The following is a 17,909-nucleotide window of genomic DNA, read 5'->3' as shown; positions in this document are numbered from 1 at the left end:
TTTATGTACTATTCCATCCGATCTCATATACTCCCTCCTTTTTCTTTCCGTAGAGCGCGCACACAGCACAATATTCAAAATTTTAAATCTTTGACCAATAGTTAGCTTTATAATCTGTACATTATACCATACAACTTGTTAGCATTGGATTCATATAGGAAATGTGCTTTCATATGATGCCGGTTTTATGATTTTGAATGATATAATGTATGTGATACTAACGATCTTTGATTCAAGATTGCATTAGGTTAAACGATGCCTCACATTTTCGAATAGAGAGAGCACAAGTCTATCCGGGATGAGACACAAGAACTAAGGTTAGAGTACACTGCTGAGCCCATCAATCATTGTTAGAGTTAGGCTGTGTGGCAGGTTTACTCCATTGATTAGTGTGCATTTAAGTAAGGACGGACGGCACGCCAACAGTGCCTTAAGGCTTGCCTACGGGTACACGGTGACACAAAGCTGGAAAGCAGTGGACACGAAGACCCACGCTTAAACACATAGGGACATAGCACAAATTTTGACGGCAGAGGGTGTCGAGAATGGCTCACCGGCTGCCGTCCTCCAACATTGCTGGCCTTTGGAAATAGATTGGCGCCCCATCAGCAACCGCCATATATCCTGTCATTTTGTCTTGCCCCGGGTATGCCCGTCACCTCAACATATTGTCCGGAGGGAAGTACAAAGGACAGCGGTGCGGCAGTTCAAACCGCCGTTGCTCTGCATTCGTTAAGCATGATCGCATCAGTCTCTGTAGCACGGCGCACATTGTTTGAATTTCATCTAGCTGTACTTTCAGTGAAATCTGCAGCACCTGAGCAAGTATCTTCACTTTTAGCCAACACTGCCCGCTACAAACGCCCAAGGTAATAAACACACGCCGTTAGCATTGAACAAGCATCCCGTAATAGAAAGACAAACATTAATCCATATAGAAAAACTAGGAATCATACATCTAGTGAAGTTGGGAGTATATCAGGTGCAAGTGCACGTACAAGTTCTGGATTCTGAGGCTCCTGACGACCGACGCCGAGTGCGAAGGCCGCGGCGAGCTGCGGGCGGCACGGCGCATGAAGGCGGCGAACGGCGAGCAGTCGATCGAGTTGCGGGTTGTGCGGCGCATGGAGACGGCGAGGGGCGGGCAAGCGAGCATGGCGCCGAGGACCGGCAAGGGGCGGGCAGGCGAGGGCTGCGTGGGGGTCCGGCGAGCGCTGCACGGAGGCGAGCAAAAGGCAGCAGCGACCTGTGGCAACGGGTGTCATGCGGAGACGAGCGGACGGCACAAGAGAAAAAGAAAGCAGGTAAATCAATCGATTTGATCGCGACCAGAACAACGTCGATTTGATTCAGCCGATTTCCATTGAGTTTGGATCGACGCGGCGGCCGAGCAAATCGATCGAGCTCAAGTTCCTTCCTGCGGGGAGAGAACAAGCGCTGGGAAGAGAAGAGGATATTGTTTGACTGACAGCGGGCCATACAAAACGGTGGCTAACGGAAGCTGTTATCCCATACGTTCCCATCCCTTCAACAAAACACAGGCAGCCAAACACAAGAATTGAGCCGTTCTACCCTTGCAGTGCGAAGAAAAGAATTGCCTCTGTGCAACAAACATCCTCTGCTAATCACGTGAATTCCCACATCCTTACCATACAATGATACAACTAAAAAAAATCAATTCTACATAAGAAAAAAAATTAGCGGCTACATACAATTGATGTACACGAGCATACCATTTACAAAACGAGAAACAAACTATTTCTCAATACCCTGCTGCAAGTACTGAATTAAGTCATATCCTGCGGTAGTCCACTTGTTGTAAGCATCAACACATGTTCGTACCATGAAGTTTGCGGCCTCGCGCTCGTTCATCTCTGGATGAAACCGCTTCCGAAGATTATTGATAGGATCTCCCCTGCTAAAGCAAGGAAGCCCACTGTCCACCATCAGGTTGACTGTAGTTAAAATCCCATTCATGTGCCTTCTTGCTGCTAGGTACCCTTTGACGCACAATCTGAAAGGGCAATACTTGAATCAGAACATCATAATGTACATATCAACAAAAACGGCGAACTGCTAGAGAGAATTTTTTCACAGCAGAGAATCAACTTATAAATAGTCTGAACCACATTTCAGAAACTACTGATCAGTTGGTTCCTATCATGAATGTTTGTTCTTCAGTATGACATCCACCCTCAATCAAGTTTAATCTTTTTTAGCTTTCCAGAGGTCAACAACTCTCCTTAACTGATTACAGTTTCACACCTGCTAATCAACAGTTTTCAGGTTTTCAATAACCTAAATAAGTTGGTATTTTCATGCACGAATATTGATCAATATTTGCTAACAAATTGAAGGGAAGTGCAATCTGAAGTACATGGAGACATTGGTCTGATCCAACTATGATCAGCACCGAGTTTATGTCTCCAAGCATCTCAGTTCATAACAAGCTAGGAACAACTAAGTTCATGCTTTTACACCACCATAACAATAAGTTAAGATGAAGGCTATGATGCATTTTGCAACAAAAAATTTTAGCAATCCTTTCCTCCCCCTTACGCTTTCTCTAGGTCCCTTGCTCTCACACATCTGATACTAAAAATTGATGGTGGCAAAAGTGTATACAAGTGCATGGATAAACTCTAATTCCTTAGAAGTGTGCAATATATGCCTACCTGAGAAACTGGTTCCATGTATCACTCTTCATAGTTCCAGATGGATCCAGCAGTTGTGTCATCTCGTGGCTTAGCTTGAAATGCGCACTCTCAAACCCCATGTTACCTCCAGGTGAAATCTCCAAAATAAAACCAAAATCAATATGAACTAATCTCCCATGGCTGCATAAACAAGGTGATGGTTAAGCTGCAAATTCTAGATTCAACCATTCATTTTGAAGAGCTGAGTACGCCATACCTATCAAAGAGAAGATTGCCATTATGCCGATCCTTCGGTTGAAGAAGTAAGCTAGCAACAGCATATCCAGCACTACTTATCATAAACATTTCTCGAGCAGCTTCAAAAGAAGGTGAACCTACAGGACCATAGTCTTGCTGAAATATCTCTAGTAAACCACCATCAGTTGTTTCACCCATTTGATTTCTACTACGAGTATTTGGGACCACCTGCAGCAGCCTTGGATTAATATAGTGGAAACCAAGAACCCTAATAACCATTGGGCATAAAGGAATATTCTGACATATCAACAAAAGCAAAGGACACTAGCACATCATGAATTATTAGCAATGCAAATAGGAACTCTGTTGACTTATCTCATAGCTAAAGCAATCCACCTCACATTTGAGTGGAAACAGAAGGCAATAAAACACATAAGTTTCGCTTAGTGACTCCATAGTCCATATAGTTTTTTTAAAGAAAATAACAGTCGCAAACACAAGTTCACCTCAATTATGCCTCGCCCCGGTCCAGTAGGCAAAACACCGTACGGAAAAAGATACAGGTTTAATCCGACAGCTTGAAATACATCCCTCAATAGAGAAATAACTTGCAGAGCCAGCACATCTTGTCTACAGTCATCACCAACCTGTCATATCATAGAAACCAGCTTGTGTTAAGCACAGTGGATGATATCTAGCTAAATGAAGAAATAGCACTGCCACACTACAGTTCAGATAGGGTAAAGTCACAGTTTAAAACAAAAGTGCCGTACTTTTTCTTTACAGAATTAACTTTTGGTGCCTTTATATACTCGAATACGACTAACTTTTCTGGTCAATCGTAAAGTAGGTAATCTTATAGTCCTAGTATTAATTAACAATATTGATATTTAAAACATGCTCTTGAAGATAGGAAGAAGAAATGAGAGTTGTTGTGGATGCTTTTGTGGGTGACACCTATAAGACCTGCAAGAAGAGTGACAATGCCAGCCTGGCACCCACAATAGCAACAGGAGATTAGTTCTTATTGTCAGTTTATTAGGATCTTAGTTTGTGGGGTAAGTTAGTTCATTTTGTTGGTTAATTTGTTATATCGGATCGCTAGGTGCCAACTCTATGCCAAGGCTTTGGCAATCAGACTAATCTAGCAGAATAGAATCCCAATTCCATCTAGCTGTTCGGAGCCTCTCAGGAGAGAGGACACACTCCAACTTTCTGCTAATCCCAAACCAATCCACTAGCCATATCATAAGGATTAGTGTTACAGATCCGTATATGATCAAAAGATATCAAGAAGTAAATTTTTTCATTTCTTGAATAGGCAAGAGAGCTGCGCATCATTGTATTACAGAAAATTAAGAAGCAAAGGATGTTTGTGCATATTAACTGTAAAGGAAAATTATATTTACCTTAAAAATGCAAGCCTGTGGTTTTACATCATTTGGGTCCCCATCACGGTCAACAACATTAAAAGTAATCATTATTGGCACTTTTGCAGCAGACTGAAGAGGAATACCACTGTCCAACTGTATACCCCGTACAAACTTGTTTGTTGCAGTAGGTAGGTAGAGGTCATCACCTGGAATCGTAATCTTCTCCAGTTCCCTGCATGGAAATTCAAAATTCTATAAAAGTAAGTTCTCAATTTTTATTTTTAAAACATTACTATAACTCTCTAGAATTACCTTCTTATACCCGCTCTCCGCTCGTCCTTGGGTAGAGGGAAAAGAACACCGGAAATAGAGGTGACCTTATCAAAGAAATCAAACTCTCTTTCAAACATGTCACGAGCCTCTGGAGTGAAACTTTCAATAATTTTGTCCCTAACAGCAGGAAGCAAGGATTGGAATGCAGTACCCTGAAAAGAAAAAAAAATGAAAATGAACATGACACTTGTGACCTTGAAAGCATGGAAACAATATTGTATGATAAATGTAATCAAATAAATTGCTGCAAACTTCATTATAATCTGCAAACATTAACTATTACAAATTACAAAATGCTCCCTCGGCATCAAGTATTGGCGATTCAGACAAGGTTCTGGCAACCTTTTGAAACTTTGACTACCAATAAATTTTAAACTATATAGTTTGGAAGCATGAAAAATTATATGTAGATTTTCCTTGAATATTACATTTATAACATCATAACAGCATATATTGTGCAATCACCTCTTTGTGGTGTGCATTCAACTTGTCCTTGCACAAATTATCATGAAAACAAATCCCAAAAGAGTTTATGCAGTAGCATATGAAGTGTTGCAGAGTTTATGCAGTAACATAAGTGTTGCATCACCCTTCAAAATATCAACTTCACACTAAAAATTTATTTGAAGAAGCAAAATGAATTTGCTGGTGACAGTAATTAGTAACACATCATTTCTTATCCCTGTTTATTTTCATCTATCACTAGCCAGAATTTTCTCATTTAGTCCCTCTTCACATAGAATGAATCTCAAATAAAATTGTACACAAAGAAAGATAAGTTTTGAATTCTTCTTTCAAAATACCATAGTTTCCCTTTGAATCCACTTCGCCTACCACAAACCTGAACATAACATGAATTGAGACAAGAAAATATAAAAATGGTACATACACATGATAAGTCAAAAGTACCGGTATGTTTATTTTCACCCACTAAGCTACATTCTTCACTCCATGTTTAAATCTCTTTCTCCGTATGCACCAATAAGCCCATAACATTGCATTAATTGTTCCAGCCAATCATTTATGGAGAATTACAGGCAGTGATAACTTCCAAGAATGATGGAATTAATTCAATTTCTTTAGGGTCAAATAATCTTTGACTGGTTAGGTATTGGTAACTATCATAAACAAGGCAATAACACTTGACCATAATTATGGGGCATCGAACATTATTAATGAAGCTTCACAAAAGGACCACAATGGAGAAAAACAGTACATCTTTTGTTAATGCATATTTTGATACAAAAAAAAAGACACAATGGAGAATCCAGCTAAAGAAAAACAAAAGATCAAACCTTTAGAGCAGCTGCATCTTTCTCAGATTCATCAACATATTCTCCCTGCATTTCAATTTGTCCAAGACCAAAAAAAATCAGTGAAAGAGTTTCACATAAGGAATAAGCTACAGAATAGAAAAATAATTTTAAAGAAAATGAGGGGAAAAGGAAAGGACAGGGTAATTCCAGATATAACAGAGTAGAATCTAAATAAATTTCACCTGCAGATGCCATATTAAGATATGAGCAAATATATTACTTCTTCGAGTAGCTCCAAGCAAATACCCTTCAACCAGTTTCTGATGAGTCAAAAGGCAGGAAAAATGAGATGCATGTGTCAAAATATTCGAGAAAATAATATGGCTTCTATAAGCAATGATAGAGAAAAAGATGTAGACTGAAATTTCCCTAATCAGCATTGATGACAGAAACATGCATATCACTGAAAGAATTCTCACCTGCTCATCATATCGGAGAGATTGCACCAACTGTGGCATAAAAAAGGTAACAGTCTCAGGTGGGTAAGTCTCCAAGACACGAAGTACATATGCCATAACACGCGGATGTCCTTTATAAGGAGGAGTAAGAAACTCCAATGCCTGTGTAACAGAACATGGAGCCCAGTGTGGTAGTTGCTGTAACAGCACTGAATTTTCATCTACTGCCTTTGGAGTAATGAAAAAAGGTAATGCTTCAGGAATTGTACGAAGCTCCAGTAACCGTGTCTATACAGAAAAAAAAATGATAAATTATATCAACATCAGCCAGCTTATCAATGAAAGAAATAAGCAGTTAGAAAGATTTCAAACATGCATAATGTTGCTCAAACTCAGTAACCAATCAGATAACCTAATCGAAATGGATGTTGCCTAAACTCACTAGTATATTCCTACAGGATTATATCAAATCTCTACACACATATGGGTGGAACATGATGCAAAGCAAAGATATTATGAAAGATAACTTGTGAAGAAAAAAAAAGAAACCCAGTAGCAATATAATATTTGAAAAGGTAGCTATAGGAAAGAAGCATACTTGTACCAACTGAGTGATCTCGGATTGCATTGTTGCATTTGTGGGAAACCTCAAAGGCATAGAGAGAGCAATTCGAGGATCAACAGCAAAAGCAGTTCTAATATGATCAATCCATTTATCTGAGCTGATTTTACCACGAAACGTCGTAGTATCTCTGGCCACACATAACATGAGACCCATGTGAATTCAAACTCAATAGGACCCATAGAAACAAAAGGAAGAATGGAAACTCAAGGTAGCATAGTTACTTAGTATTTATTGGTTGAGCCCAGACTTCAAGCCTGTCCGCCTCATTCTGAGAAAGTGTGAGAAGTAATTGCTTACGCTTTTCCCTTGCAGTTGCATAGTTGTCAACACAGCCCCAGACAGGATGGATCTGATCTGCCTGCAACCAAAGAAAAATGACAGGGAGATAAAAGTTTAAATTTTCAAAACATTTATAGGAGATGCGTGGGACAAGAGAGGCATTTTTTATTCTCTGAATTGGGGAAGAGATCAGCGAAGTTAATGGGGAACAAAATTGTTGTTCTGTCATACCGTACTATGTTCACCTTCTCGTCCCTGTGACTTTGAAGCAGAATCGACAGGATTGCTGCTGCGCACATTTTGTAGAAAATGGACAAATACTGACACTGACTGAGCCTCTCTCTGAGCATATGATTTGTTTTGAGATTCATACCACTCAGGTGCATAAGAAAACCATCCCAAAGCAGCACTGAAAAGACGGGCAAAGAAAAGTACATCAGGGAAGCACAAAACAACAAAGATGCAAACTTGCAGCTGAAACAAGCATGAAAAATTAAAAAAAAAAAGAAATAATGAAACATTATAGCATGCATATAATGGAACATTGAAACCTAATAGATAGAATTATACAAGTATGCAGAAACAATGCAACGAAGTAAATTTTACCGGTATACCCTGTCCTCTAACAACTGAAGCCCCATATTACACTTCTGTAAGTTAGACTGAGACTGGCACGAGCAAAACTTCAATCCAAGGAGCATCGCAGTAAAGAAAGTGCCAGTAGCAGCAGGATGGTGAGAAAAATGAGCTGGAGACTTCATTGTTCCTTGTAGCATCCGACCTAGAAGTAGAAGTTGCTCAATGCTATCATGCCGAACCACCTGCCAGAATAGCACTTGTATAAGGATGCAAAGGTCCAGATTTGAAGGATAGATGCAAGACACTTAGACACTGCAACAAGGGAATGTAACTTAGGTACAATTAAAACATACATCTTTTGTTTCTGCAGAATATTGTGGATCATTGCAGTTTAATTCTTACTTGAAAAAACAATGCAAGATAGTTTCTTTAATCCCACGGGTGCAAAAGACTTATTAGGGATTATGTGGGTTTCTTATCAATCCAAACATACATAACTGACATGAAGTATGAAACAAATATTTAACTATACATAAACATATTCTAAATTTAGTCAATTCATTATGAATCTACTAATAAAATATCAGAGTGAGATTGAATCTATACGCACACCGACAGGAGAATTCAGAAAGACAGGCATACAGAAGTTCTAGACAACAATACAACTCTTGAATAAGTGATGGATAACAAAGGAGATAAAATGCAGACAATTTAGGGAAAAATTATTGTATTATTCACTTTTCTTTTTATTTATGTCATCCCTTAATCCCAATCCAAAAGATCATATGAAACAAGTTTAAAAGAAGCTGTCTTGTACAGATCACAATGCCCTATTGATTTTCTTCAGTGCAAAAACCTTCCATGCTCCACGCTAGTATGCAACCATAAATGGAATACACTCCGATAACACAGAAAAAAAAGGAGAGATTAAGACAAGGTGCAACAACTGTTATGTAAGAACAAATGAAGATGTGCTGCATGCACACTGGTACCATTGTTAACCATAGAAAGAAATAGTAGAAACTCATAACACAAACGAAGAAAAGGTGAAATTATACCTCAAACCGATCGATAAAGAAGCCAAGCCAGAGTCTATGAGCTATTATTGCTTCGACTGGATCCTTTTCTGGTGGTGCCTCAGGCTCACCAGGGATAAGATGCGGCCTCAATTTTGCATCTGGGCCACAGTAATTCATATCAGATGCAAACAATCCACGCTTTGTATCTATGGTCCACAACCACGCATCAACAAGTTCCGCAAGCACAAGAGGCCCTAAAGAAGGTGCTGCTGATACTAGCCATGTCCAGATATAGATCCCAGTCTCCATTGAATCAGGGGTAGAAATATAAGCAGGACACCAACACAGAAGCCGTATAAGCTGAGAAAATCCTTCCAGATTTGCTCTAGAATCAGACATCTGCATGTTACAATATAGGAAAGAACAGTCAAATCCATAATTAAGGAAACAACAGGCCACCTAGTTGCAAAAGCGACTTACCATATGATCAAGAAGTAATGCTGTAGCCTGAGAACATGTTTCACGAAATTGTGAATTATCTATTGGTTGTTTCTCCGCCGCAACAACAAAGCTCTGAAGAAGACTAACAAACTTGGATACAAAAACTTCATCAAATGACTGATGAGGCTGTGCAGACTGCGTACCAGGAGGAGCCATGCCCATGTTTACGCCTCCCATAGTACTGAATAACCTTCTCATACCAGCAATCTCACCAGCATGGTTGCATTTCACAGTTGCACTCACTACGGCAGTAGAGAGTACTTCCAGAGTGAAGTCAGGTGCTTCTTTTTTGGCTCCTGATGCTGCTGCAGCAGAGTCCATAACTGCAGGAATATTGGCCGTCCTAATGCCATTCCAATCATTCTTCCCACTACAAATACGTATCTCAGATAAAAGTGAGACAACATCTGCTGTATGCTGTGTTCTTTGTACTCCACTTGGCTTGCAAAAATTTTCCTAGACAATGCAATCAAAACCCTCATCAATTGCTATATAAAGCATTGGGTGGAAAAAGAGAGAAATCCATATGCAATAACCAAAAGACAAAGCACAAACTTCAGATGTTATTCTTGTACAATGTTCAAACAAACAATGAGCAAATGCTAAAAATTGTAGCAAGATATTTTGACTCAGAAAAATTAAGTTCATACATTTCTACTGATATAAAAGCAAATCCAAAGGTGTTTCCCTCGACATGCCATATCCAACAAATATAATCTATGTGAGGTAACAGCCTCCAAAACAATAGAAAAATCCTTACCAAATAGCAAAAACTTCCACTTATTTATTACTGAGAGTAGTATGAACTCTTGAAGATTAAACACAAAGAAAAAGAAAAAAAAGGCAGGAGTATGCTATGCATGCATGCACAATCAAAGAGTTAATCAAAGTAGCAGCAGAACCTGATTAATGAGCACAACTAAAGAAGAAAATAAATTGTTCCAAACGAAGTTAAAAAACATACTATATAGGAAATCTAATAAAGGAAAAAAAGATCTACATGATCCGCAAGCTTAACCTCAACCAGACAAGCAATCGGCAACTGTAACATTGACAGAACAGTGACCATCTACTAACAGGAAATAAAGCATCAGCCTCACACAAGCTCAGAACAATGTTGCTGGGAACAAAAGTCAGACTGAATAATATTATATTCACTAAACCTGTATAAGGCCTTGAGTGGTACACGGAGCATATGAAAGAGCACTTGTTAACCATTCCCTAGCTATCTTTTGATATAAAGATCGTATAGTTGCAACCCAAGCAGGATCACTGACTGGGCCAGAAGTCAACTCATTGTGAACGGAAATAAGAAGTAAATCCAAGCATGAAGAGTTCCAGAGGACCTGAAATTCAGAATATTAGAGTACATCAATGTGTCTCAAATCAATAATATTAAAACATGACGAGCCAAATAAAAGGTACCTGTGGGAACTTTTCTTTCAGCTGTGTTAACAGCTTAACACTCACATCACGGACATGTTCATCCCTCTGAGACATGCTCTTTATGAGGAAGCAAGCATGATCAGAAAGAACAGATTCTCTAACATCAGCTCCTTCACCTATATCAGATATGCGATCCTCCTGGTCACCAAAACAAAAGATATAAGCAACTTGCACAGCTAGAAGTACCAGTTTATTGTTAGCTCTAAGATGTATCTCAATAAATAAATACAATACATCAGCAATGAATGGACGATGGATTATCTCCAGGTTAAACGGAGCAGAACACAAAGAAATTCAGTGGTGCAAACAAGATCCAAAACAGATTGCAACACAAGATACATCTTATAGTCAGTGCCCCATTATATTGCTTGAAGGAAAAGTAAAACACCTCTTAATCAATGGATGATTGAGGCATGATTCCTTTATTTCAGATCAACAGAAGTAACAATTGAACATGTTTAATGTATCCTTTTGCTACAGCACATTTCCTAACAACTTGATAGCCCAATAAGAATCCTCGATGTTAACACGTGTGCAGTGCAAAAGAAAATGTGAGAACAAACTAAAAGCTATCCAGACAGAGAAATGACCTCGATTGTAGCATTTTTACATACAAATTCAACAGAAAACAACAGAGTAAATCACAATGGCGAGCAAAATTTCAAGTTTGCTACATATTTCAAAGTAAATGATGGAATCGGAGATAGTTTATCACATGCCAAAGATGTTTCAAAAGATTGCCCAAGTGAGGAGTGTACCAGCCATGACAACATCGTTTCAAAAGCTCTATGCACAACTGCCGTCAAACACTGAGTTACTTGCGGTGTCAAGTTTGGAGTAAGCAGATACTCAAATACACAGCTGAATGCACTATTTGATTTATTCAATGTAGATGTAGCTGAGAGTATGCCACCATTGCAACTAAAACGCAGTATCTCTAGGAAAGCAACTGCAAGGAGGTATGTAGCTTTCACTCCTGAAATTAAAGTAAACAAGGATTAATGGGATACATCAACAAAAGGTCATCTGCCTACTATACCACTTAAAGAATGCCAGAATATGTCAATACCAACAATCCAGTTTAGTTCTAACAAGGGAAATGAATGGACAAACGAATATACTCTGTCTCATTTTGGTTCCAAAAATAGCAGGTTTTCCTTGTATAAGTTGTTCCCCCAAAAAAATACATTTGTACAGAACAACATTCAACATATAAAACACATCAGGCATTTTGAAAAACTGATGCTGAGGTAGCATAGCTTATTTATTTGCATGACTGTTTATACATACCAGAAAGACTGAAGTTTACAGACCTTATACAGAACATTATAATTAAGGATCTCCAGTGCAATTTACTTTGGACACATCAATGTATTTGATTGGAGTGCAATATTGTTTTTCCCCAGAATAATAACCAAATAAACTGTGAAACATTCATCAGAGGATAAACACGGACCTGAAATAGTACTCATAGCCGCTACCTCAACTCGACCTCCCAAAGCAGCAGAAAGTGCAGTTCTCTGCCCAACAGCAGAGTTTTCATTACCATTACCACGACGACTACCTGGGTTGTGTAGAGCATTTAACTCTAGCTCATCTTCAAGCCATTTCACTGAACTCACAACCTGAAATCAGGAAAGCATACAGGATGTTAACACCGTATTAATCACAGCAAGAGTACCAGTTTTGTTCACCAGTTCCAGGAAAGGAAGTTCAAATTTCTAATAACATAGAAAACAAAATGTTCCTAGATCTATGCCCTCAATTAACTTACCAGAGGAGGTGTTCCTTGCGCAATACATTGCACTGCTACAGACCATTGGCTATTCCACATGTATGGTCCAGCTACAGCTTGAAGGGCTATAGCACTTGTGCTTTCCATATTTAATGAAGTGGAAACTGATTTTGAAGGTGCCTCATTTTTCTGTATGGGTGGAGCTAGGCCAAACAATACAATGTAGAACCAAAGGTTTCGGAATAATTTCAATAATGATGGCTCAACAGTGGACACGGGATCAAAATCAGAGCATATTTCAGCAACTGCAGGAAGTAATGGACCCATCAAATCAGCACCACTCCTGCATTAATGAAAATTAACATCACTACAAACTATGCTTCAGCTGACTTTATTATGACAAATAGACAAGCACAAGACATAGTAAAATCATGTAAAACAAATGAAGAAATGAACCAAAATAATACAACATACAGAACCATGTGATAACAGATAGCATCACGAGTTAGTTGCTCTCTTTGCATACTAATCATTACTCTTCACTTGGAAACCAACAAGACAGCCTTTTCTATCTTTTTTTGTTGAAGCATAAGGTGGATGTCCCTACAGCTCATCTTGGATTAGGGTGAGACAGCATGTAAAACTTCCTTTCAAACACAATACTTACCTAAGAACAGCCAAAGTAGCATTTATTTACTGCTTTGACGTTTTGCTATCCTCAATATATGAATTCTAGCAAAGACCATCATAATACCTTGGCTAGAAAACAGAAAATATTTGTGGAAAAGTATTCATATAAAAGCAGAGATGAACAAAGACAGGTGTGCATGTGCATGAAGTTCATTTATACAGAGGTTACAAGTCTAATCAATATATAGCCTGCAAGGGTGGCCCCAAGGGAAGGCAGAAGCACCTTCGGTGGCAACAGATGAGGCAAGTGATTAGTTGTTTGCATGCTTATCTACTTACACCAGTATAAGAAAGTTGCATTAGCTGCCATATGCCTGTTTAAAGGGTTATGTCTTTGTATTCGTTAAGCAAGAGCTGATCAAAGAATTTGTAGTTCTCTCCAACTCGCCTTAAAGCCTAGGTTAGATGCCATCGGAGAAGATCCCCCGCCAGCCTGTCAAGGGAGAAAGTCCAACCTCGGCCCTTAGACCCACACGCAACCATGCACACAACAAATTTAAGGAATGTTTTAGTCCAGAGGTAACACTTCGAGATGATTTTTCTCCATTCTGACTGGGCATCTAGCAATAACCGGAATTAAGATAAACCACCATCCATAGATTGTTTCTTTCCATACAAATAACTCCAGCACGCAAATCAGAATGCGGACGTAACAAGAGTTTGTTTGCATCCAGCAAAATAGTATATATGCCATTTTTTGACCCAGTAAAATTAAGCTTCCTAGAAAATTTATATGATCGATAGAAACTAACTGCGAAGTACCTTACCTCCCACTTTTAGATTCAGCGACTAGCCCCACATCTGAGCACAGAGACAGTAACCTATGACGATAGTCAGACCTAAGTTTTGTGCTTGTGAGGTTGGAGGCAACAAGCAGAAAGCCTGCAGGAAGAGTCTAGAATATTTTTTGACAAAGTTAGCATGGAACATAGAAAAGAAGTAAAAAATCACACTTTGTAAATAAACATATACAATCAATTTCTTACAGAAGTCATTACATACCTCTGTACGCTCAGTAGTTGCTTCTGATGGCACTGTGTTGTTTTCTGAAGCCCCTAGAGCTTTAACTTTGTCAAGATAGCTTCTCGTCATCAAGACAATACTCTCACGATATGACTTTTCAAAACCCAAGCATGCAACACGAGATATTGCATCTAATAACTGCAATACTTTAACCAAGTGAGTTCCAGAAAAATGCCTTTGATTGAAATGAGAAGCTGCAAGAAACATAAACTAAAACTGCAAGGCAGAAATATGTAGATGAGTAAGAGACAAAGTTCCATACTCGTAGACGCAATGAACTTGGAGATGAAGCATCACCCTCTTCTAGATGTTCAATGAAAAGGGGCAAAATCATGTCTACAACTTCCCATTTTTTTAAGCAAACACATAACTCGGCCAGAAGGCGTATGACATTAAGTCGAATAACTGGAACTGCATCTTTTCCTTTGCCATCCTGGAACAGATTCACAGTCAAGTCAACAACCAGGACTGGAATGTTATTCAATGCTACTGCAATGCATATGTTTGTCATTTCAAGTAGTCAGGTGAAGTCATATAAAATCTGCCAGCAGCAGGTAAGGTTAATTTTGTGACAGAACAAATGTTCCGTCCCAACTATAGATATAAGTTCACTTTCAGAATGATTTCACCCTGACCATATATTTAACAAACACAAATGCGGTGCTTGAATCAGCAATCATGCTACAGCAGAAAGAACTGTCAAAATCAAAATAAAGACCAACTAAAATGATAGCTGCTGACTCTGCTTGCAGCTTAAAGTATAAGAAACTCGAAGACATTATTGTAAAACAAAGCCCACAAATGCACAAGGTCACAGCACTGAAATATCAACAGATGTTATAATTGTCGTTCTAAAGCAGCATGGTAGCTTTGAATAGTTAATGAGTGCTGCTCTTTTAGCAAATTTACAGAATTATACATGACTTGATCCATCTATCTATTCACACAAAAACTTAACACTATCAAAACACCCCTGCTTAAAAATGGGATGATCTATACATATAATCACTCAAGGCTCATGATATAACCAAATGCTGTTGTAAGACACCCAACTAGCCTGATTGCCATATCCAAATAGATCTAGGACGCACAGATTGCCATACAGAAATATGCAAAAGATCTAGGACGCACTATGGCATGCCTGACTATAAATGAGATTGCACTGAGAAAACTAGTTGACAAAACGCACAGGAGCAATATCCAGTTATGTTGATTTGTGGATATTGTCATAATATATACCAAAAAGATCCTGGGTCACAGCAACTCTTCCAGTCTGCATAGATCACAGAACTTTCATGAACTAGTTAAGAGAAAAGCAAAGGGGAATACCTCCTCCTCATAATCGTTCCGCTCACGAACATATGCAGCTAGGCGCATAATGAATGTGTCAACAAGGGCCCTATCTTTCGTCCAGCCAAACTCTATAATCTCACAGCTCAACTTCACCACTGCCTCAAATAAAGCCCCAGGGCTACGGCCTGTCATGTCAGCCTGCATCAAATAACGATTTCACATTAGATCACATACCATGAACACAAAAATTTCTTAGTCCAAGCAACACACGTGAAAAAGAAACATGCCTGTGAACACGTGCTCACAACAAGCGGTTTTAAGGGAATCAGCAGCACCGGCAGGAGCTGGCCCCCACGTGAGACAGTTATCTGGCTGATCCCATTGAGCAGGGTGCAAAACAGCTCCTCACAGATCTTCAGTTTCCGCCAGGATGACAGAATGCATGACTTGGTGGCATCGATGAACCAAGCTAGAGTCTGCTGGAGCATATCCTTGGAAGACTTGCTATCAGTATCCATGGTGGAAACGCTTCGCACCAGCACCACCACTGCAGCTTGGCAGCACATCAATTTGGTGTTTATCCTTGCCCTCAGCTGTGCTCCCTGCTCCCTCCAATCCCGCTTTCTAATCTGCAAACCATTCACCACGACAATGAGCAAACAGCAATCGACACACACAGGCATGAAACAAAGGGAAGAAACTCACCTTGAGGAAATCCGTGAGTGATCGGACTTGCCGTGCGGCAGCATTCCTGACCTTTCCGACCTGCTCAGCCTCTAGCCCACCCTCGCCCCCAAGCATATGCACAATGAGCCTGAACGCTACCTCCTTCCGCTCCAGCTCCTCGACCTGCTCCTCCTCGAACCTCCGCACCACGTCCCTGATCCCTCCGTTCTCCTCGCCCACCGCTTCCTCCCCTTTCCCCTTCGTCCTTGCCGGCGCATCCTTGGAGGCGGGAAATTCGAGGAGCAGCCGGGCAGCGACGGGCGCGGCATCCGCGGGGAGGAGCGGCAAGGGCGCCGCTGCGGCGGAGGCGGAGAGGAACGCGCGGGCGAGCGGCGCGGAGGCCGGGTCGGCGACGTCGAGCGCGGCGAGGAGCGCGGCGGAGAGCGCGGACGAGAGGGCCGGGGAGGCCGGGGCCGCGGCGAGGAGCGGGAGGAGCCTGGAGAGGAACGGCGCCGGGGCGAAGGACTGGGGCCAGAAGGCCGGCGAGAGGAAGGCGTGGGCCTTGAGAAAGGACAGCAGCGGGGCTGGGGGCACCGCATCGCCGCCGGCGCCGGCGCCGCCCGCCGGGAGGAGGCGCGCGAGCGCGAGGAGCGAGTGGAGGTGCGCCCTGGACGCGCGCTGCGGGGCCGCGGCCGCCGGGGCGGCGGCGCAGCGGGAGGAGAGCCACGCGAGCTTGTCGGCGAGGAGGAGATCCGGGTGCGCGGCCACCAGGTCGCAGAGCTCGTTGAGCGCCTCCATGCCGAGGGGGGCGGGAGGGGTCACCGCGGCGGCAATGCGGTGTCAGATCATGGGGGCAGATCGGGGACGGCGACGCGGGCGGGGCGGAGATGCGCTCCTCCCTCCCTTCCCTCCCTCCCTCCCCTTGGTTTTTCCCTTCCACTGACGCGAGAGCGATTGGTGGAGCCGAGGACCGGGGGGAAGCCGAGAAGGGACAGACAGGGACACACGGTGGGTGGACGGCTCGTGTTAATTTTCTCGGTTGACTCGGCCGCCGAATGTTTGGGGCCGGGCGGGCGGCAGCCCCGGAGCCAGTCAGGCAAGGGAAACGAGGAAGAAAGGCACGCGACGTCGATGCGATTCCCACCCCCGGGCGCGGTGCGGTCGGGTCCTTCAGGAGTTCGACGACGCGAGGAGGGAGACGTGGGAGAGGGCGACGGGGGAGTTGCGGGAGCCTGTCGCGATGTCGACGCGGGCCGGCTGGCGTTTCATGTGATGCATTGATGCCGCTGCTGTCCACGGCAACTGGTCCGGACGTGCACGAAGCTGGGTTATTACGGCGAAATCTTTAGCTTCTATGCTCTCGTTTACGCTGGATATGCTTGTCTCCTACGTACTTGGAGATGCACTAGTTCTGGAACTGCATTGTCCATCTGTTATCTGTAAGGTCATTCCGACACTCTGACAAGAATTCAGAGGGATGTGCGTAGAGCTTAGACAACAACCAGGCAGAGGCAGGTTTAAACTAAATATGAATTCGAACAAATCCATTATGGTACAAATTTTCAGATAGATTTTGCATCAATCTGACGAATTTCAGAACCCAACCACCAACCCCTCACGTCCCATCACATCATCGATTGCATTTATAACCATTGATTCATCAACCACATAAACACGGCAGAGGCTGCAGTTGCAATAAGTTCGCATCACATTTCCCTGCTGGTAGTCACCATTCACTC

At 41.6% G+C, this 17,909-nt stretch overlaps 2 protein-coding genes across 2 annotated transcripts; both read right to left on the bottom strand.

Annotated features, from left to right (window-relative positions):
• Nucleotides 1-285: 285 nt before the first annotated feature.
• Nucleotides 286-1,758, bottom strand: LOC112874209. The gene is made up of 4 exons (XM_025937410.1): nucleotides 1,185-1,758; nucleotides 999-1,147; nucleotides 818-854; nucleotides 286-723 (listed from the first exon to the last, which is right to left on the bottom strand). The coding sequence occupies exons 1-4, from the start codon at nucleotides 1,263-1,265 to the stop codon at nucleotides 661-663; spliced, it is 330 nt and encodes a 109-aa protein (XP_025793195.1). The 5' UTR covers nucleotides 1,266-1,758; the 3' UTR covers nucleotides 286-660.
• Nucleotides 1,756-16,968, bottom strand: LOC112874208 (phosphatidylinositol 4-kinase alpha 1). Its single transcript, XM_025937409.1, has 26 exons — nucleotides 16,210-16,968; nucleotides 15,792-16,133; nucleotides 15,541-15,702; nucleotides 14,474-14,644; nucleotides 14,191-14,349; nucleotides 13,956-14,083; nucleotides 12,538-12,841; nucleotides 12,220-12,388; nucleotides 11,522-11,739; nucleotides 10,743-10,901; nucleotides 10,481-10,663; nucleotides 9,297-9,773; nucleotides 8,856-9,215; nucleotides 7,825-8,039; nucleotides 7,450-7,627; nucleotides 7,161-7,297; nucleotides 6,913-7,066; nucleotides 6,336-6,602; nucleotides 6,099-6,176; nucleotides 5,896-5,940; nucleotides 4,580-4,752; nucleotides 4,304-4,499; nucleotides 3,401-3,541; nucleotides 2,914-3,122; nucleotides 2,676-2,837; nucleotides 1,756-2,014 (listed from the first exon to the last, which is right to left on the bottom strand). The coding sequence occupies exons 1-26, from the start codon at nucleotides 16,966-16,968 to the stop codon at nucleotides 1,756-1,758; spliced, it is 5,805 nt and encodes a 1,934-aa protein (XP_025793194.1).
• Nucleotides 16,969-17,909: the final 941 nt, after the last annotated feature.

This window comes from Panicum hallii, chromosome 9 (assembly GCF_002211085.1).
Source record: "Panicum hallii strain FIL2 chromosome 9, PHallii_v3.1, whole genome shotgun sequence".
NCBI classification, from domain to species: domain Eukaryota; kingdom Viridiplantae; phylum Streptophyta; class Magnoliopsida; order Poales; family Poaceae; genus Panicum; species Panicum hallii.
Note: the sequence above shows the minus strand (reverse complement) of the source record. Positions and strands in the feature narration are given on the sequence as shown.

Bases quoted from the DNA above. Each gene is read 5' to 3' on its own strand.
- LOC112874209 (XM_025937410.1), bottom strand. From the start codon at position 1,265: ATGACACCCGTTGCCACAGGTCGCTGCTGCCTTTTGCTCGCCTCCGTG. The intron at 1,148-1,184 runs TGCCCGCCCCTT...GCCATGCTCGCT, and splicing joins ACCCCCACGCAGCCCTCGCC to TGCCCGCCCCTCGCCGTCTC. The intron at 855-998 runs GTACGTGCACTT...GGGCGTTTGTAG, and splicing joins AGCCTCAGAATCCAGAACTT to CGGGCAGTGTTGGCTAAAAG.
- LOC112874208 (XM_025937409.1), bottom strand. From the start codon at position 16,968: ATGGAGGCGCTCAACGAGCTCTGCGACCTGGTGGCCGCGCACCCGGAT. The intron at 10,902-11,521 runs GTACACTCCTCA...TTTGGTGACCAG, and splicing joins AAACGATGTTGTCATGGCTG to GAGGATCGCATATCTGATAT. The intron at 7,298-7,449 runs GTATGACAGAAC...CTTTGGTTGCAG, and splicing joins GAGAAGGTGAACATAGTACG to GCAGATCAGATCCATCCTGT.